This window comes from Mytilus californianus, unplaced genomic scaffold (genome assembly GCF_021869535.1).
Source record: "Mytilus californianus isolate M0D057914Y unplaced genomic scaffold, xbMytCali1.0.p SCAF_6, whole genome shotgun sequence".
NCBI lineage: Eukaryota > Metazoa > Mollusca > Bivalvia > Mytilida > Mytilidae > Mytilus > Mytilus californianus.
The window spans coordinates 39,138,251-39,160,516 of record NW_026262712.1 but is presented as its reverse complement, the minus strand read 5'-3'; the positions used below and the strand labels follow the sequence as shown (position 1 = coordinate 39,160,516).

General features: G+C 32.4%; 1 protein-coding gene across 3 annotated transcripts; it reads left to right on the top strand.

Moving 5' to 3' along the window:
- Nucleotides 1-732: 732 nt before the first annotated feature.
- On the top strand, nucleotides 733-21,648 carry LOC127706396 (sulfotransferase 1B1-like). Of its 3 annotated transcripts, none has more exons than XM_052210982.1 (6): nucleotides 733-824; nucleotides 5,285-5,488; nucleotides 7,389-7,712; nucleotides 13,744-13,844; nucleotides 17,572-17,743; nucleotides 20,172-21,648. In XM_052210982.1, exons 2-6 carry the CDS (start codon nucleotides 5,302-5,304, stop codon nucleotides 20,279-20,281), a joined length of 894 nt encoding a protein of 297 aa, XP_052066942.1. In that variant the 5' UTR covers nucleotides 733-824; nucleotides 5,285-5,301; the 3' UTR covers nucleotides 20,282-21,648. The 3 variants fall into 3 exon arrangements, with proteins under 3 accessions (XP_052066942.1, XP_052066943.1, XP_052066941.1); XM_052210983.1 differs by having other exon boundaries at nucleotides 739-824; nucleotides 5,182-5,488; nucleotides 7,662-7,712; XM_052210981.1 differs by having other exon boundaries at nucleotides 739-824; nucleotides 5,182-5,488.
- The last annotated feature ends 618 nt before the right edge of the window (nucleotides 21,649-22,266 follow it).

Here is a 22,266-nt window from a genome sequence, read left to right as displayed (position 1 = left end):
TCGATGTTCATCTGTCCTCAAACTCGAAAATGACGTGTCGTTTGAAAGGATTTTTAACGTTGTGATATGAAGGAAACTTTTTCTAATACCAAGGTAATTACTATTTTTCCATTGCCAAGGACTGGAAAAAGATCGGTTAATTGATTGCAAAGGTTGCATGTTGAATTCGTGTAATTATAAGGTCTAGGGACAAATATTTGAAGCTTGATCAATTCACGGAGAAAGAGACCTTTATAAAATGAAGAAAATTACTAAACATCCAGTGACAGATATTTTTTTTTTAATATTATTAATATAATTCCGACATAATAAAAACAGGTATCCAACCAAAATAACAGTAGGGAAATTTATAATCATTTCTGTTACATTTTGTTTTATTCTTTCATTAATTACTACCCCAAGAAGGCGCAGCCAGACTGTACAGTAACAACTTCTAAGATGGAAGTTAAAGCACTGGATAAGGCTCCTTCAATTCCTTACTATTCCAACAAGAAGCGGTCAACGGCGGTAGTGGAGAATGCAATTACTAAAAAAATCATTCAGTTAACGCACTCCTCTAAAAATAATTTAGACAGACCTTAATTTTAATTTATATAAACAAGTTAAAAGACAAATACAAACAGAAAATTTAAGATCATACGGTTAAAATGGCGAGAGAGCTTGGATAATATTAGTGTAGTGATTCAACATTTACGATTTAAATGGAAAGTTGAAAGTTCATTAGGTTGAACACGAGATCGTATGTTCATAAAAATTAAAGTACGGATGTTTAATATATATAGGTTGAGGATAGTCAGCTAAAGTCCGTTTGATGTGTCTGTCAAGTAAGTAGCATGTTTACTGAATTTTATTAATAACATGTATTTACATAAATTATTGCAATGAAGATTTGTATTTATGCATTTAAAGAATGAAAGTTGCACTGTATACATTTAAATAATTCAATAAGTCAGTAAACAAAATTATACAACATTACTGTTAAATGAGATCAAGGTACACGATTGAACTATATTTCGCTAATAAACTTGCAATGTAATATGGCTATATGTGTTACAGAGAATTTGTAAAATCAGGGATTTTGTAGAAGTACTGATATTTAAGGGATTTTGTATAATCACTTAACTGATCATTGATTTTATAAAATCCCTGATTTTGACTAAGGATTTTACAAAATCACTGAAAGAATTGATATCTTTTTTACAAATTCCTTAATTAAATTTTACATCTTTTTCGAAAAGCAGTCAAACTGTCTTCCAATTGTGATGGACAAGGTTTTTTTAAAATGTGGATATTATGGAAAGAACAGATGTAAACAAAATAGGTGGGCTTGTCGTAAAGCAGGGCAATTATGTAACAGTAGATGTCACCTAAACTTATCATGCATAATAGGTAAATAGTTGTCTTAATATCAGTTCATTTGCCTTTTATTCGTAATCACGGTACACTAGTTATAACTAGTTTATTAGAGAAAAACACATTTCTAATATCAAGTTTAAACTTGTAATCAGTAAGTTTACAAACTTCCTACCAATATTTTCAGTGAGTTAATACAATCCCTAACAGTTTCAGTGGTTTTACAAAATCACTGAAACTGTTAGTGATTTTACAAAATCACTAATTATTTCAGGGATTTTACAAAATCACTTATTTTACAAATTCACTGTAACATATACACGTTAATCCTTCCCTTCTTAGTAGGCATGGTAGAGGCATATCTGAAAATCCTGCGAACATTTAGAAAAACTCAGTTTAATGACATTAATTCATGCCATGTTCTCGACCTGAATATGAATGACATACGTGCCACTGGACGTTAAGCAAGCAACAATGAATGATGACATGTTTCCAAATAACAATTTGGTCAAATGATCATATATATTTATTTTCTGACATGACAGTAAGAAGAAACCGAGAGTGTTCTTGCGAGAAGAGCATGCAATATACAGCTCATCCTACGCGTTGAGAGTTAATCAACTAAATTTAAATGTAAGAATCAGACAATACTTGTAAATCGACATTTAGCTGACATGAATATATCGATAACATTTGTATACATATATCGATATTATGGTACACTTCTAATTATGATAACAGATGGCGCCTCCGTTTGAATTTTCGCTGCTGGATGACTCGGCTTTAAACAAATTCGGTTCATAAATACTCAGACTATAAGAAGAATATACAAGTCAGATAGACGATTTTATTTACTCTTTTCGAAATTGATTATAATCAAATGAAATTAGTAATATTATATATCTTTCACCAGAGTACAAACAATTTTATATGTGCCTGTCTAAAGACAGGAGCCTGTAGTTCAGTGGTTGTCGTTAGTTCATGTCTTTCATAAATGTGTTTCGTGAATTGTTTTGTTATAAATTATGCCGTTAGTTTCTTGAATTAAATTGTTTCATATATTTAATGTCGGGACCTTTTATTAGTCGACAATACGGTATGGGTATTTCTCATTGTTGAAGGCCGTATGGTTGTCTATCATTGCTTACATCAACTTTATTTAGCTGTGGTGGATATTTGTCTCATTAGCGATCGATCATACCACATCTCCTTATTTATCATATGATATTTTATTCTAAAATGCATTTGTTAGAAAGTACCAACCGTGCGAGACCTTTATGGGTAGTCAAGGTAAACAACCCTTAGTGTTAGACATTATCGCAATTTCAATATGCCCGTTAGAAACTTTTAAAGTTTTTTCGCCTCTCTTTTTTAAACTCATAGTGCTCGTTTTTTACGAAACTCTGTTTACCTTAAACTCTTTCGGGAATACAGACATTGAATAAATTCCTGTGGACGTTTTCTTTTCTTTCTGTGGCTTATATGAAAATATGCAAGCAGGCGTTGTGCTAACATGTCGGTATGTTGTAAAATATGAAGACACACTGTCTCCTCCGCCCACACTTTAATAGTTTAATCATATAAGTATTATATATATTTCATTTTGCTTCCATATTTTAATGGTGATTGAAGAGGTGTCAACTGTACACAAGACCAGTAATTTGAATATGGAAGATTATAAAATGGTACAGTGGTAGATGCAGGAGCCGGAAGGGAGGGGTGGGGGGGTGGAGGGTTTGAAGGTTGGGCACCATGGACATTATTTTCTAGTAGTTTAGATTTAGATATCTGAACATGATCACAGAGGATTTGGTGGTAGCTTCATCATTGTTTTATAATAATTTTATATGTAACCACCCCTTTATTCCTTTAGTGTATAAGATAGCGCTTTATTATTACTTTTTTTTATTTCTTATTTGGTAATTGAACAATTGAAACATATACACACATTTGTATGTTTTATTTAGTAAGTCTAATAAAAACTAAAATAACATTTTATGAAGGATATCATCATAGGTCATGTACATTTAAATATTCATTATCAGAAATGAAACTTAGGAATAATGTAAGAGATTGAAAAAGAAAGAAAAAATAAGTGGTAATTTTATTATGTCAACGGAAATAAGTCTTTAAAGTTTTCTGTGTTTCTTTGTTTTTTTTTTTTTATTTATATTTCTTTCTTTGAACTCTGGTGAAAAAAGAGTTAATCATATCGTCTATCTTACTTTTTTTCTTCTAATAGTGCGAGTTTGTTATAGGCCGGGTTTCTTTAGGGCCGAGTTATCCAGCAGCGAAAGTTCCAACGGCTGCGCCATCTGTTATCATAATAAGAAATGTACAATTATATCGATATATACAAATGTTGCCGGTTTATTCCCGTCAGCTAAATGTCGATTTACAAGTATTCATCTGAAGACTACAGTTTTCAAATAACATAAATGCAAGACACCAACTGACATATTACAAATTTCGGATTACAAATATAGATCTCACAAATATACAAATTACGAATTCAAAGTACATGTGACAAATGTACCATGTAGCAATAAATGATGGAAAATGAAAATTAGAATTTTGAATCATATAGTTGCATAGTTCGAATTGCAATTCTCAAACATTCAATTGTCGGAATGCACTGTAACAAATTCTGTAAGAATTGCACAGTTGGAATTCGAAAATTACCGAGTTACACGTATACAATCTAAGAATTGCAAAGTCGGAATTATGTTACCTTCGGCTTCTAATATATATTCCTGCATCATTATCAATGTTGATCGTAAATTGATGTTAACTTGAGTGGGTTTTTGTTTTTCATGTTGTCACCACTGCCTGGTTCTTAGGCAGACTGGAATTACATATAATGCGCAGCAATGTTTTGAACTGACTGTGGATTGGTTTCTTGCTATTGGGGAAACAACGAATGAAACATTTTGTTAATGAACAAGGTTGATGCATACATGGACTTTGCTTATTGTTGAAGGCCGTACGGGGACCTATAGTTGTTAATTTCTGTGTCATTTAGTCTTTTATGGAGAATTTTCTCATTGGCAATAATACCACATCTTCTTATTTTTATAATTACTCGTTTCAAGTACTTTGTATATTAACATTGTCACTTTTTCCATATGTTCCGGAACAGCATCATGGGAAATCTGTACGATCAGGCAAACGTAAATATAAAGTGAACATTTTGACTTTGCAAAATGACTATTTCCAGTATGTTTGCTAGTTTGTTAAGCATTTAAACAAAACAAACGCCACAAGTATAGTGGATTTATGATGACTCAGATATTAGTGTTAGCATGAAGGATACCAAAAATATCAAACCTATATGTTTTTGCTGCCGAATTGTTGTTGCTTTTTTGTTTTTCGTTTATTTTTTGTTTTTTGTTTTTTGTTTTTTTGTTTTTGTTTTTTTGTTTTTTTGTTTTGGTTTTATTTGTTTTCAATTTTTATTGATGTACAATTTATAGGACTGACGTCGAATGCCTTTTCCTTTTTAAATTGATATTACGAACGGGAATTGTGAGACCACGGTGACATGAATGAATTTTCAGTAACAATCAATATAAGCACCTGTTTATTAAATTTGTACAGCAATGTGTAAAGTTGTTTTCTTATATCATAGTTTTGAGTTGCTCAGTCAATATTTACCTCATAAGGTTTTCTTATCCTTTTCATTTCTGCTTTATTATCACAAAAAAGAAGGCAGCATGCTAATAATGGCTTTGAAGATAGTTTTCCTTGAAAAAACCTAAGTTGGAGTCTAGCCACCATTTCTTGCTTAAACTACTGGAAATTGCTGAGAAAATACCCTTTTTTTCATAGAGACTAGTAGTCAGTGTAGTGTAACACGTTGTTTTGGTTTGATTTGCGTGTATAACGGAATTTGTGAAACTAGACATGAAACATGGTGAACTATATTTGTTAGTTTAAGTATATGTAAAGATGGATATGGAAAAATTTGGAGAACTGATGAAGGCGAAGGAACCGGGTCCATGGCCAGAGTTTGAGGGAATTCGTTATCCACCCGCACCTCCTTTTAGAGAAAAAGGGGTAGAGAAGGCTTTACAAGACATACTTCACTTTCAGTCCAGAGAATCAGATTTGTTGATCTGTACATATCCAAAATCAGGTAAGATCAATATCATGTTACAATTCAAAATAAAAAGGATAATGAGGGTCTGGAAGAGGTTTACCAAAAAGAAAAGAATGGTCCAAATCTACAGAACAAAAAAAAAGCCCCCCCCCCCCCCCCCACCCCCTCCTAAAAAAAGAATAGAGAATAATGGGATGCTACAATATAAAGAATAGATAATGATAGGCAAACTATTTATAGAATAGAGAACAATTGCATAACAAAATAGAATACAGATATTAACGACCCCCATCCAGACTCTCACCTAAATGTCAACTACACATTCTAATTTGATAGCTCTATGTTAACAAATAAAATCGTAGTATCATCAGTACCAAATGGAATTTGCGAACGTTTTGTAACCTAACTGAACCTATTTTGACTATCTGTGGCACAATTGATAGACAGCAAAAAGATTAAAAACAATTAAGTGTATATACCTATGGATACATTTTGTCAATCATTTTCATAAATACATTCGAAGCTTCTATACAGATTATGTCACTTATGTTTCACATGACTGTTTGACAGCTATATACCTAAAAGTAAAATATCACATTTTGTCATGCCTTGGCCTTGCATAGCTGACTTTACGGTATTGGTTTTGCTCGTTGTCGAAGGCCTTACGGTAACCGATAACTGTTATATCTACATCATTTGAATTTTGGTGGATAGTTATCAATCATACCAACTTGAATTTGAAATCTCCTTATTTCTGTATTTAGTCATATCACAGAAAAACAACACAGCTGACTTAAAAAATCAAACATACACATAAATCTGACAAAGTTTTGAAATCTCCGCATTTCTGTATTTAGTCAGTTATACATGTAGTACGTATGGCAACCCGTTTACTTATTTATTCTAATTTCAAGACATCTCAAATAATATATAAGATATCTTTCATAATCTAGTTTTTATACGATATCGTATATACTTTATAAGATATCTTCTTAAGTTTATAAGATATCTTCTTAAATATATAAACAAATCTTATGAAGTTTAGAAGATATCTCATATACTTTATAAGCTATCTTATACACTTTATAAGATATCTTATATACTTGATCAGATATCTTCTAAAGTTTATAAGATATCTTCTCAAGTATAGACAAAATCTTATAAAGTTTAGAAGATATCTTATTTATATTTTGATATAAGATATTTGATATACTTTATAAGATATCTCATATAATTTATAAGATATCTTATACATTATATGAAATATCTTATGAACTATATAAGATATCTTACAAACTATATAAGATAGCGTATAGACTATCTTAGATATCGTATAAACCATATAAGATATCTTATAAACTATATGAGATATCTTATATAATATGCGAAATATCTCATTTAATATATGAAATATCTCATACAATATATAAGATATCTCATATTATATATATAAGATATATCATATAATATATACGATATATTGTATAATAAAAAAAAATGTCTTATATTATCCAGTTTTTATAAGATATCTCCTATACTTTATAACATATCTTATATACTTCAAAAGATATCTTCTGAAGTTGATAAGATATCTTCTAAAGTATATAAGGTATCTTATAAAGTAGATAAGATATTTTATAAAGTTGATAAGATATTTTTTAAATATTTTGTATATACGATATCTTATATACCTCATAATATATCTCATATACTTTATAAGTTATCTTATGTAGTTCATAAGATAACTTATATAGTATATAACATATATCATATAATTTATAAACTATATAAGATATATTACAAACTATATAAAATATGTTATAAAGTATATGAGATATCGTATAAAGTTAATTAGATATCTTGAAATTATAATGAATAGTAAAACGGCTTGCCATAAGTACGGATAAAGATTTGTATTTATGTTTTGTAATTAAAGGAACGCATTGGATCTTTGAAATCATCAACATGTTGCTTCGAAACAAGACAGAACTGGACACCCAATGTAAAGTTTCGACGATGATAGAATTTATTTCTGATTTCACTGTTCTAGATAAACTTGAATCACCAAGGCTTCTAAACTCCCACTGCTTATTTAACTATCTACCAAAGAAACACATCGAAAATGGATGCAAGATAATTCACATGATTAGAAACCCAAAGGATGTTTGTGTTTCCCTTTATTATCAGTTTAAGAAACATCCTTTTGTAGATTTTAAAGGATCCTGGGATGATTTTTTCGAAATATGGATGTCTGACAAAGGTAAGTAAGTTACAAACCAATCTACAGGAAAATTTTATGTCGATGTAGATATATATAGCTATTGTCCATTTATTGCTTCAGCAACAACACAAAATAAACTAAGTATAACATTGATCGAACACAATTATGTAAATACTACAATAAGATGTTAATTGTTCAACTATTTTGGTCGCCATATCAAACAAATGTCATAATTGCTACAATATACATTGTCAAATTTTAACCCTTTCTTCCTTTGATGATGAATGGCTGTTGAACGTCAAGTGGCAAATTAAATGCATATTCAGGACGTGAACAGGATCATATAATATTGATATAGACCCCGCTTTTCACTAGATCGACACGCTGAGACAGATTTTTAACGTACTTTAGCTCACAAGATTATAGTCGTCAGAAAGACATGTCACCCTACCCGGACACATTATTCTTAAACTGAGCTCGCCAGTCTTTGTATGCTTAGCGGAGAAGCAGTAAATCTCGTTTTTTTAAGTCTTTTGCTTGATCAGGCCGACGACATCCCACACTTAAGGCGAATACGCTACAACAAACCCATAGAGGCGGTTCCCTTCCTTTTGAGTTTAGTATTTCGTGATCGGCTTAAGTGAACTGAACTAGTAGAAGTTTCTCTGTATCGATTATCAACTGGAACTTCTAATGTGATATAACTTAATATCTCAATAGAAACAATCTGTTTTGTCTAAAGTAAGAAATGGCTTGATCTTTTTGCAAGGCATATGAATTTGATTACATGTTCAAAAATATACAGAAATGTTGATGTTAATAAACAAAGGGAGAAAATGAGTTTATATTGCAGATTGGGGGGTTTCCAGAACGTCAATCCTCATCCCTAGAAAATGTTCTCGCTTTTAATTCACTCCGATGGTCTTGTTGTATTATCCTATTTAATCGCAGGAAGTCGTTGTTCGATCAATGGCAATGCCAGAAAGTCCGAATTATAAGCCTGGTATCTTTGTAAGGTGTTGGCATCCATTGTCATTTATTACATACATAATATTATCAGGACGAGCACATGTTGATGAAATTCGAATATGAACTGTGCTTTGTTCTAGACCGACACGCTTAGTTGGGTTTAGATGTGCTTGTTTTCAAGATAGCAGTGCACAGGAAGACAGATCAACACACCTCGACACTCTGACTACAAACTGACCAAAACAACAGCACAAATACATTTTATAAGTCTTTGGTTTACCCGGTCGAGAATCGAACCCACGTGCAGTCGAGGGGAACATACCACCAAGAACCCACGGATAAGGTTATTCCTGTTATAATTCATTTGAGCGACGTTATGGTTCTTTATTTGCATAAGAGAGAGGCGAAAGATACCAAAAGTGACATTCAAACTCATAAGTCGAAACCAAACCGACAACACCATGGCTAAAAAAGAAAAAAAGAACAACAGAGAAATAATAATACACAAAACATAACTTCACAAACTATAGATTGAGCAACACGAACCCCACCAACACGGGGTTAATCTCGGGTGCTCTGGAATGGTAAGCATGTCCTGCTCCACATGTTGCACCCTTCGTGTTACTCATGTTAATACAAACACGGTAATAAGTCTAAATCGGTAGGTCACATTCGGTGAAAGGGGGACCGGATTGTGGTTACGACATTTGGAACATATCCGCTATCATTTGTGAAACGGATATTCCATAACGGTCAACCACGTGAACTGACGTGATGGCGTCCGTAAAATTTATGAAGGAATGATTTCAACTTTACCAGTTTGAACTCTTGCATGTAATATTTGTCTCTGTATTTTCAACAGCCAAATTATCTGCAACCTTTATCCCTTGTATGTATATATGCCTTAATATAATGTATAGACAATACTTCGTCAGATAATTAGAAATATTTGAATTACTTTACCTACGTTAATTTTCAAAAAAAAAAGATATCAATTAAAACGTATATTTTGTAAGATACAACGCTTATATAAAGTATTAATCTCTACAACGCTTTTATAAAGTATTAATCTCTTTTTGTAATGGCATTCTATGGCATTCTTTTTTTTTTCATGTTGAATAAGGATAGTCATGCTGTAGCTTTTACCTACATATTAACCATTTTGAGGGGATTTTGCAGGGCGTTTATATATTTGGTCGTAATTTGTTACATGTGTTTATTTCTGCTTAAAGATGGTTTTCGCTGTTATTGCATTATGTCCTCTGATCTTCTTTTGTTGTACTGGATCTCATCCACTTTACTTATTTATACCGCTTATGAAGAAACCTCGCGTAAAATACTGTGGATTTTTTGTTCGTTGGAACTTATTTTCGTGGATTGAGGAAATTTCAATTTCGTGGTATTGCCAAAATTTGCATACAAGCTTATTGAAAATGTGTAACTCGTTAAACCTGTAATTTCATATATTTACACCAAGTCTATTGCATCTTAGATTTTTAACCACAAGAGGGTTTTAGAGGCCTTTAACCTCAAAGATGTGAAATCCAAACCTCCGGATTGCTCATAGTGCATCACCAAAATACAATTATATTCCAGCTGGTCATGTTATAACTGACGACATTGGCATCGTAACAAATGAACAACTAAGAGAGTTGTTAGCCAAGGGAACAAAATATAGAATTCCACAGCCAATCAATTGGAAAAAGAACTTCAGGTTACTGATGGATGCAGCTGAGGACTATGCTAGAAAATGAGTAAAGTGCGAACCAGACGAACCAGAACTGGACACTTTGTCTGAATGGATCAAGACAGTTGATCATGCCTCAGAAGCGCATTTAGAAACTACGATGTACTATGAGCACAAGAGTTTCTAACCCATTCAAAAACCCGGAGGTTGTGGATGCTTTATACTCTTTGCATGACAAATATGTCGTTGTTCCAGCAGATAATAATATTGTCTTCGTATGTAAAAACCATTATTTGCAATGTCTCACAAAAGAGCTTGGAATATTTGGTATTAACATCAAGGAAAACGAAGAAAATCTACCGTCTTTATACTGGATACCGAAACTTCTTATCAAGAACGATACATAGCTGGATCATCAAGATGTATGACTAAACAGCTTTCTAAAGTGCTGACTACTATTCTTTCTACAGTAAAAGATGGCCTTCAAAAATATTGTGATGAAATATATTCAACCAGTGGTGTCAATCAGATGTGGATTCTCAAAATTTCTAAAGATCTACTGCTAAATCTTAGATCTTAGATTAAATCCTTTGATTTGTATACGCTTTACACTACTATTCCCCATGCTCAATTGAAAGATCGACTTCACCATCTCATTAAACAGAGGTTTTTCTATAAAAATGGGAATCGTAGATACATATTTCTTGTTTTGGGTTATACTAATTCTTATTTTGTGAAGAACCACACTAATTATATCAGAAAATACACTGAAGATATTATCAAAATGCAGGACTTTTTAATCGACAATATATTTGTTGAGCTTGGAGGATTGCTATTTCAACAGACAGTCGGTATTCCAATGGGTACTTATTGTGCACCCCGTCTGGCCAATTTGTTTTTGTACTCGTATGTAGCAGAATTCATTCTGAACCTTCAAAAATACAAAAAAGAAAAAACACCTTGCGAAATTCTTTAATTTTACTTTTAGATATATTGATGATGTCCTATCACTGAATAATCATATTTCAGTCAGTACTTGCATCTCGTATATCCCAGTGAAAGTGAAATTAAGGATACTACTGATACCAGAAGGACTGCTTCATACCTTGGTCTTTTCCTCAATATTGACACAGATGGACGACTTCACACTAAAATCTATGACAAACGGGATGATTTTAACTTCCCAATTATCAATTTACCATTTCTCAGCAGTAACATACCCTCTGTTCCGTCGTATGGTATTTCCATATCTCAATTCATACGTTATGCCCGTGCATGTTCACCTTATACGGACGTCGTATACAGGAGTGTGCTCCTTACGCAGAAACTGCTCCAACAAAGTTATGAGGAGGATAGATTAAAAATGACACTCCGTAAATTTTATGGACACCATCACGAAATGGTTGATTTATACTATGTGTCTGTGTCTAAACTAACCAACGACATTTTTGCCACTTCTCAGATTGTGGGTTTACCATCTACGTCGTCTGTCTGCTAAGTAACGAACGTGTCCTATTCCCGAATATGACTGTTATGCCGAGTGTGACTTCGCATTGCTATACGACTTGTCTCGGTATCTATACATCCAACATTCATGTATCTAGTTATGATGTTTCTTTTGTAATTACGGTTTGATACTGTGTTATGTCTTATCGTTTGTGGTTTGAATTCTGTATTGTCGGTAAATTTCACATATGTCTTATTTGTCAGTATAGTCGAGTTAATTTCCATTTTCTATGGATAAAGTATTTTGTTAGTCCAACAAATTATGATCGTCAGAGCATTAAATTAGAATAGCCTTTCAAGACCGTCATAATCATAATTATTTGGACTAGTATTGTGAAAATAATTGTGAATTTTTTAATCCCATTCCATATAATTGTATGAGTTTCAAGATAATATACACGTCACAAAAATGAGTCACTGTTTGTGGTGTCGGTTGTTATTCTGTGTATTACATGTTGTAATGTACTTTTATATTATTTATGTATGCATTTCTCTGTGCTGGATGTTCTTGCGTTTGTTTGTACTGTATTCCTGTCACGTAGTGTTGTCATTTTAGCGATATATATATTTTTTTTAAATTAACATTAGCAATACATCCATGTAGGCAGGAGGTTTGGCTAGCCATAAAAACAGGTACAACCCCCCATTCTTCTCAAAATGTCCTGTACCAAGTCAGGAATATGGCCGTTGTTATCAAATAGTCCGTTTCTATGTGTGTTGGCGTTTGTTTTTGTGGCAGTTTAGTGTTTCTGTTGTTCCGTTGTTTTCCTCTTATAGTTGATGTGTTTCCCTCGGTTTTAGTTTGTAACCCGGATTTGTTTTCTCTTAATCGATTTATGACTTTTGAACAGCGGTATTCTACTGTTGCCTTTATGTTGAACGTTTAAATTTGTGATTCATCTGTACCCATGAATTCTACCAACATTTGTTTTTAATTTGAATAATAATGAATCCACATTATTTTATAAATTTTCTCATTCGTCTCTCATAAATGTATAATTTGACTTTTCCAAGAGAAAATACTGTTGCAGAACACGTCTGGCTAACTACAACCTTTTTACCGTATGTTGAATGGTTGCAGGATAATTGTCAGCTCCTGATTGTTAACGTCTGCCTTAACCATATTGACAGTTAAAACTGATTGGGACCTGGCAATGATTTTGTAATATTATATTTTGTTAAATATATCGCGGAAATGTTTTAATTGTTTGTCTGCTACTTTCATTGGTTAACAGTTTAGTCAATCAAAATAACACTGTTTAATTAAATAAAATGCATCATTTCATTCCTTCAGGAAGAGAGCCCTCTTAAACTATGTTTCTTTATAATTTACCAAAATTTAAAATGTAAAATGTATAAATAAAAACAAACTTTTACATTTATCCCGTTCTCCTTTTCAAGTGTGTATGCTATTACCATAAGAAACTATTCTAACAACAGTTGATCGATACGACGGGTGCACAGGTGGAGCAGGATCTGCTGACCCTTCCGGAGCACCTGAGATCATCCTTTTTTGGCGGGATTCGAGTTGCTCATTCTTTAGTTTTCTATATTCTGTTTTTGTATACTGTAGTGTGTCTTTTGGTCTTTGTCGTTTTTTGTTTTTTGTTTTTTTGCCATGGCGTTGTCTGTTTATTTTCGACTTAAATGCCCCTATGGTATCTTTTGCCTCTCATGATCTTCCTCAGTCACAACAGGTCATTCCGGATTTTCTTGTGAGTTTCATTTTGCGCATTTTCTTTTTTGTATAATGCATTCAATATTGCTGATTTGGTTCCGTCCTTTTCGTTTTCCCATATTGTTGTCTGTCCTTTTTAAAAAGTTTTTTTTACCATTTTATTTTTTTATGTAAAACTATTTCTGTTTGTTACCAGTCAATCAATAATGCCTTAACATTGTTATTTGTAGGTTTCTATGGATCTTGGTACAATTATGAGAAGGAAATGGAAAAAGCAGAGAAACTCTATCCTGGCATGATATTAACTTGCTATTATGAGAAAATGAAAAAGGTTTCTATGTAATAATTTCAATTCTCTGTTTCATTTACAATATTACAGATTTAAACAAATAACTATACTAAACTGTTCCCCTGTTTTCCATAACTTCTGAAGAAAATATTTGAAATAGACTTTATATATGTGTAGGACTCATATCCATTGCGGGTTCCAGATCTATGACATATGCCCAATATATGGTAAATATGACGTCATGACATTCCAAATCTATGGCAGACTTTGTAAACCCGTCGCAATGTCCAAAGGCCGGCAGTAAGTAAAAGTCAGTATTAGAAAAACGAGTTAGGAGTACGACAACGGGAGCATATTCATAACCATCTGTGAAATGGACCTTTCATAAGGGTCAATCAAATCGTGATGGCGACCATAATATTTCCTAAGTGTGGAAGTGATATGTACGGAAACAAACTTTATGAAAGAAAAGATGTGGCCCTGGAAATTAAACATTTCCTACTCTGTGCATGGTAGCTGTTTAACCCAGTTATTTTATCAACTAGTCAAAATGAAAATCCATTAACAGACCAAAATGAAGTTTGAATAAAAAGAATTTAACAATTTGCCTTTTTTCATGTTATTTACTTGGGCGTTAGGAAATCTTTTTTAACTAATAAAGATTTAAGTTAAGTGGTATCCTGTGATTTCATCCCTCACTTTATATACTTTGCCAGTCGTAGACGCTATAATAATAACTATAATTCCTTTCCTATTGTAATTCAACGATATCTAATGAATACACGTTTTTTATACCACCTATAAATGGGCAACAGACTTAAACATTTTATCATAATGCTATAAAAGATTGAAACTTGTTGCCAAATGAATCAAAGAGCAACAAAATTTTAAATCTGGTGTTAACGATTTTCTGTCGAAATAGGACAGCAACGATTTTAATAGCAATTTTTTATTGTATTTTATTGATTGGCTCTAATATTCTAGTCTATGTCATCGTAAATTTTAATTTTAACATAATTAGTATAAAGCCTGCCAAAGTCATGATTTCTTATAACTATATTGAATATTTTTAAGAATGTAACATAAAGGGACACCATTGGAAATAAGCCGTATGACTTTCATGGGCAATCCCGGTTAAGTATCAGCAATTGTTTTTTGTTGTTTTTTTCCCGAAATATTCGCTTATTAAAGCAGTAGTTCTTTTATTCATCGCGGGATTATTACGGTACAGCATATATTGTCCCTCCCTTGGATAAAGGCCACATCTTCCTGTAAACCATTTAAGAGGGAAAGAGGAAAGTGTGTCCCTGTATATTTGTTTGTAAAACTCTCTTTAAGTCCCGGGTAATACGACATGATTCAATTGTGACGCTTTAGTTTACTCTTTTCCCCGGACAATTACGCAATTTCAAAATCTGCCATAGATTGTGAGAAAAAACAAAATGCTATAGATTTATGATTTGTATGGCGTTTTTGACGTCATATTTGCCATAGATTTGAAATCTGCCATAAATATGGAACCCACCCTAGATTTGAGATCTACATATATGCAACAAAATGTCAAGCAATGGCTCATTAAACAATTTCTCATAAGTATATCATAACAAAAAAAAAATAATAATATAAACAAATAAACTGTGTGTGTACAACAACTACGTCATTTTATAGTGACACAGCGGTTTAAATGCAGTAATTAGTACTTCGGTACTGACATGATTAACAATAAACCTTTAAATTGTCCGGTAATACTTATTATTAAAAAAGTAATGTTTCAACTTCCTCAGGCAAAGTTGACCTTGGTTGGATTTGACTATTATTTTAGGTCCTTTTTTTTCGGCATGCAGCTTTTCAACTGTTCATTGGCTTTCAAATATTTTGCTAGATCTTTCTTGACGAACGTAAATCCAGAAAAGCTATTCGACGCATGAAACTCATAAAGTGTTGTTTTCATATTAACAGCACTGCTTTGATCGATATCGCTGCTGGTGGACGATCAGTCCCCGAGAGTATAATCAGTTTAGTAAGGTACTGACATGATTCATAGCAGACTTCTCTAAAACTGTCCGATATCATTAAATTAAGAAATTATTAAGCAAGTCAGGTTTCAACTCCCTCAAGCAAAGTCTACCTTAATTAGTTTGAATTGGCTATTATTTTAGGGTCTTTTTTGGTCATGTAGCTTTTCGACTGTTAATAAATAACGCACGACATGGTGTTGTTTTAATGTTTTTAGCGCTTCAAACTTCATATTGAAGGTTTTTATTTACACAACAGAAAACATATATTCAATAGTTTTAATTCTTAAATGCACTTAACCCACAGAACGAAATAACTGAATTAACTTAAATCATTATTCAATTCTAAAATTGAAAAACAACAACACCCTCCTGTGTATTGGTTTGTTAGTGTTTTTTAACGTATACCTAATTCTACTTTTATACAAATTTATTGTTTAGTTTTAACTTTGTGTAATGGGTGCGTCTTGGTTTGCACTATGGGTCATATATCGTTATCAATAATCGTATTGAAGCCATGTCAATATGTGCGCGCCAATTAGACCGTCGTTTTTCTTTTCTTTTTTTTCTAAGAAACACACGCCTGTTGTACTTTTATGTAATTTAAAAAGTATTAAAAATATCAAACTCCAAGGCAAACTCAAAAAGCAGAAAGTCCATAAAAACTGACAAAATCAAACGCTATTATTCATAGGATCAAGTGAAAACAATTGCGATAGTTATGACTTGATACAACCATTTTCTATGTTGTTGGGTTAACCCTTGTTTTATAGCTAGTAAAACCTCCCGTTTGTATAACAGTTATTTTTAGTTCAGTTATTTTGAAAAAGTTGGGTGAGAAACCCAAACAGACAATAACAGGTTTATGTGACAATGATTGGGATCCAGCAGCCCAAACTGTGTAAACATACATCACAGAAATTACAACACAACTGACTCAAATTCAAACATACATTCAAACAAAGAGGCCAACAATAAATAGTAGATTTGGCAATGATGTCAACAAATAAAGAGTTTGTCGTTGATAGTACATATCGGTTATAGTATACACTTTCTCATAAAGTAAAATGTAGGTAGATATATATATTAGGGTAAACAAAAATAGACACAACACCGTGAAAACACTTTGTGTCCGAATCGCACCTCGGGACCCACCTGTACCAGGTATGCCCAAGGTTAAAAAGTAAAAAAAAAATTCAATGGCGTGATGCATATATACCGAGTCACGTCAAAAGTCATACGATCAAAAGAGACATAATAGCACGAAGACAAAATCAAACAGTGTAGCATTACATATAAACGAATTTAAGTTTATCGTTGAATATTCTTTGCTTAATACATTAATGATGAATACAAATAATAATTTCATCAACTTTTAATGTCATCGGTACATCGGTTAAAAGCGAACAAGTGGAAACCGTGTTCATTTAATATTAGGTCAGTAGGAGTGTTTTCTTTTAAAAACACGATCAGTGGGAGTGGTTTATTTTAGTATACAGTAAGTTAATTCTTTAATATTAAATTGTTATTAATGGCAATTGTTTTTGTATACACCAGTGCAAGAAGGTTCTTACTAATGAAGATTTTAAATGACTTTTAGAGACATTGTGCACTTTTTATTTCATTTAATTCATATCAGAATTACGTTTTGCTCATCAAATACACAACATGTAGCACAGCATCCTTATAAAGACAGGGGCTGCAGGGGTTTGGAAATGTCAACTTTGAACGAATTTTTGTTTAATTCAATAAAGGATTCCACAACAGAGATAAAGAGACTGGCTGATTTCTTAGGAATACAATGCACAGAATCAACGTTAAAAGATATCGCTTACGCAACGTCATTCCAGAATATGCAACAACATAACATGCATAAGTTAGATTCTTCAAAAGAACTTGATGGAAAAGGCTTCATTTATCGAAAAGGTATTTATTATATTTCATATAGTACACACCTTTTGTAGTATCTTAAAATGATACATTAGACAGCTATCAGTCTATATAGAAAATATCAAAATCGTTTGACGTTCAAATGTCGGAAATCGATTAAGAAACGAAAACAACTGAGATAATTGGATGAACTCCAAAAGGAATGAGACCGGGCGCGTCGACACAGTTGGCATCTCCTGCTTTGCATGCATAATACGCCATGTAAGTCTGCGAGTATTTTATTTTTATTTACACATAGTGTAGAATAGTAGGAGATGAAATTGATATGACAACGAAAGAGCAACCAAAAGAACAAAAAAAAAAAACACCAAAAAATATGACGATTTTAGATCATAAATGGAACCATCAAAGTGTTTCTCTATGCAGTGTAAACTGCTATCAGATTCATGGCAGAATGCTGATGAAGACTGAAACATGTCGTAGTATAATTAACTGCAGTGAAGCTGTATATATATAGTGTATGGTTTAGTAAAAACGATTTTGAGGTTCAAAATGTCAAAATATTATTGATTGGTTGTTAGTTGCTTAACGTACAGTGGCAAATATTTGATGCATGTTAAGAACGAGAACAAGTTAACAATAAAAACAATAGGTACGTCCTGTAGTATAGAGCGTCCGGGATGAAGGTCAGAGAAATTGGGACTGCCACTAAAAATTGAGAGTATATTGGATAGGGACAGACATTTTGCCTGGCAAGGGTTCTTATTGTGCAAAGAGCGTGACACTTTCTTTACACGAGATATCAAATTTAACGTCCCCATTCTGACCAGACGGAAGCTTACTAGTACTAACTGCACAGCCAAACGGATGTCCCACTTTGGCAATGGTTTTACTTCTGTCGGAATAAGACCTTTGTGACTATATTTATATTCCCGAGTCAATGTATGTATTTAGACCTCTTTTTCTTGGTATTTTTTAATTGTAGACGAAATATAAGGATATATTGTATCATTCAGAAGGTAAACTACTTATTCACGCTGTACAAGTATACACTTATATGACTAATGTTAAAACTACTTCGTCTTCTGTATGATCTGTGTACCCTTACATTCATCTTATCAGAGGGCAAAACTTTTGCTGTGCTGGATATACAAAAACGTCCAGTCTGATTGGGGACATACTATGAAATACATATATTGGTGTAAGTTTATCGACAAACAAGAGCCTTTACAACCACTGCAGCTGATTGGTTTAGATTGCCTAAGCAAGATGTAAATACAAAGCTACACCAGTTAACTCTTAGATGCGAAGATATAACTAAATTTACGTGTGTTTCTCTAAATAGCACACTATTTTTTACATGTAAACACATGTGCACAATGCATTGCTAATGTTCATGTACATTTGACATTCACGTCTAATTTGTGAGAAAAATGTTTCTGAAATATACCTAACAAACAATAATAGAAGTTATCTTCTTTTTGCTTTTGCACTCTACTTGAAGATGATTTTCGTTTGGAAACTGTCCAAATGGCTGTTTCGTTGAATTAATAATCAACCCTCATTCACGCGATAGAATAGTTTTTTTGAAAGGAACGGACACCTTTTAAGAAATACAACAGAATGTAGACATGAACGCGAGTAAAATATCTTTTGAACATGTAAATGCCATTCAATCTGACAGAAGGTACTGAAAATTAAAATTTGGCAATTGGAAAACATGATATATTCACGTTTGTCATAAAAACCCTAGTTTGAAGTCGTTATCTGTCTATGCATGTCAAATACAATTTAAAAATACTCGCTGCTGTGTGAATTATTAAGTAACGAAGATATTAACAATTTATCTGAAAGTGAGTCTAAAATTATTTACAAGAATATATATTTCATAATTGCTTTCTGTGAATTTGTGTTTGCATGTATACAGCAATAAGACGGTCTACAGCCCAATTTGTACCTATCAATCCCACACATGAATTGCAACACCACTATAATTCCAAACTGCCTATACCAAATTAAAATTAGGAAGGTTTTTTATGGAAATGATTTAAAGACATTTTTTTATACAAATAAAAATGATGACCCTTAGTGCTTAGAACATTGTTATTTCTTATTTCTTTCTGTTAATGTATCAAGGCAAATTTTCTCGCTGTGTTGAAGACCCATTGGTGGCGTTCGGCTGTTTTCTGCTCTTTGGTCGTGCTGTTGTCTCTTAGAAACATTCTCCATTTCTATTCTCAATTTTACAACAATACTTGCTTACCTTTAATTTTCATTATGTGTTCTCTGATTAAATTACCAGAATTTGTTCAGAGCAATGTAATAAGAACTAAACATGTAACATGATTTTTTTCTGCAATTCCTACATCTTAACACCAGTAATATAGACATAACAAACGGAAAAAAAAAACCTATTCCTCCTTGCAGTTATCAACAACATAAGTTTACAATTACTGTGTTTCAGGGGAAATAGGAGACTGGAAAAACCATTTTACAGTTGCACAAAATGAGCGCTTTGAAGAACAGTATACAGAAAGGTTTAAGGACAGCACATACAAGCTCACTTTTGAATGACACTGTTAATGACTGTATATTTATGTCACTATATTTAAATTTTTGCAATAACTGTGTACAACCTTCTCTGATTTTTACTTCACTTTGTATGTCATGTTTTATTTTATCATACACTGTTTTCAATAATTAAGTTTAACTAACCAAACAGTTCCTATTTCAAAGTATCCTCCATACATGATATGCTGGCACAGCTCTGCTTTGCAAACTGTTGTCTCTTCTCCGGGCTTTTTGGTTTGTAAAAAAACATCATGCTTTTAATATATTCATGCTTTTTTCAATTGCATATTCTGCGTATGCTTTTGGTGACCAATGTCTTTGAATATCTTCAACCTATAACAGATATTTATATATTGATATTTTTTCTTAGATTTTACACCCTTCTAAGTATTATGAAGTGTTACGTGTTATAACTCCAAGTACTGCATGTTCATTTAAAAAATAATGGTGAAATGTTTCTGCATGCTTTATATATTTAACCCTATAACGGCACCTTATTTAGGATTATGGTCATATGGTATATGGTATCTTTTTATGTTGTGCAAAGAATTTCAGAAAGTTATAATGTTATCTTTTGAAATAAAAGATCCTAAAATAAAAGTTACCATTATTATTCAAATAGGACTAGTTTCATATTTTTTTCTTCAGTCATTTTCTAATAAGATAACAAATGTCTCTAGCATGGTCGAAGTAATTTGGTTTCTGATTTTTTGACGTCACTGCTGTTGTGGAATAAAAAATAGCACGTGTGGTCTCATTTACACATGACTATATGTTAATCCTAAATATGTCAAGTCATTATTCATTGGTCTTTGTGTTATGAATTACATGTAGAGTGTGCCCATTCTTTTGTATCACAAGATTGACATGATATTATTGTTTTAAACCTTGAGTTCATATACCCTTATGGTCTATGTAATTAAAAATCTTACAAGTCATAAGTGTTCGATTAGATATCATTTGTTTCTTCTTAATTTTTCGGAGATTGAAAATTGTGTTACATGTAATGAATTACAAAACTCGAAGTTATGAGAAAATGGACTAAAACCAATCTCACCATCAGAAGTAACAAATGTGTTTTTGCTTTTTCTTCAACTCTTGTGTATACTCATGGATCAGTTGGTGGTACTTCCTAATGCTTTCTCTTAAACGAGTAATATCTTTTCTAAATGATGTGCTATGTTGAATCTGACATTCTCCAAGAAATAAATTATCATTTTAATGTATTTTCTTGCAAATTTAAAAGGAAAACAAATATTTCACCAAACTTGTTTTCTTGCTTCAACTAAAAAATGAAAATTTTGTGAACATGTCTTTGTACAAAAAATAACTAAAAGTATTATCTTCCATTAAACGGCTGTGTTGATAAACTTTCTGAAAATTAGCCCCAGTATTAAACCAAGAGTGCACACGCTGAAATGACTCGCCTGCTTTACCACTTCATTGTTTTTATGTTGTAAGTCTTAAAGATAGAGGTTTTACGACAAGTATCACCTTTCATTCATCTCATTTTGTTTATGTTGTCAAAACAATTTAAATATATACAATTACTTACATTATCTTTTAAGCGTTTTCCTTGCATGCTATCTATATACTTGAAACAATTGTGAAATCTACTTTGCGGATAAGTTGATTGCAGATGACGTAATATATTCCTTACTGTTGCTTCAACAGAAAGTTTGACGATATACTTAACTAAATGCTTAGCAAGTCCTAATGGTACGAGATGACGCATACCAATAGGTATGTATCTGAAAAAAAATATTTAAAAACTGCTTATCCTTACGTTATTATCAGAGCATATTCGCAGATGTGTGTTAGTGTATGTATGCATACTTGTGGTTTCTCTGATATAAAACCAGAACATACTCAGCTTAAAGGATTTTTGTTAAGGCTGTTTACCCTGAAGTTGAGGTCACATCAACTTGGAAGTTGTTGCACATGTTCTTTAAGGTGAACTTTTAACACTGTATTCAAAATTACCATCT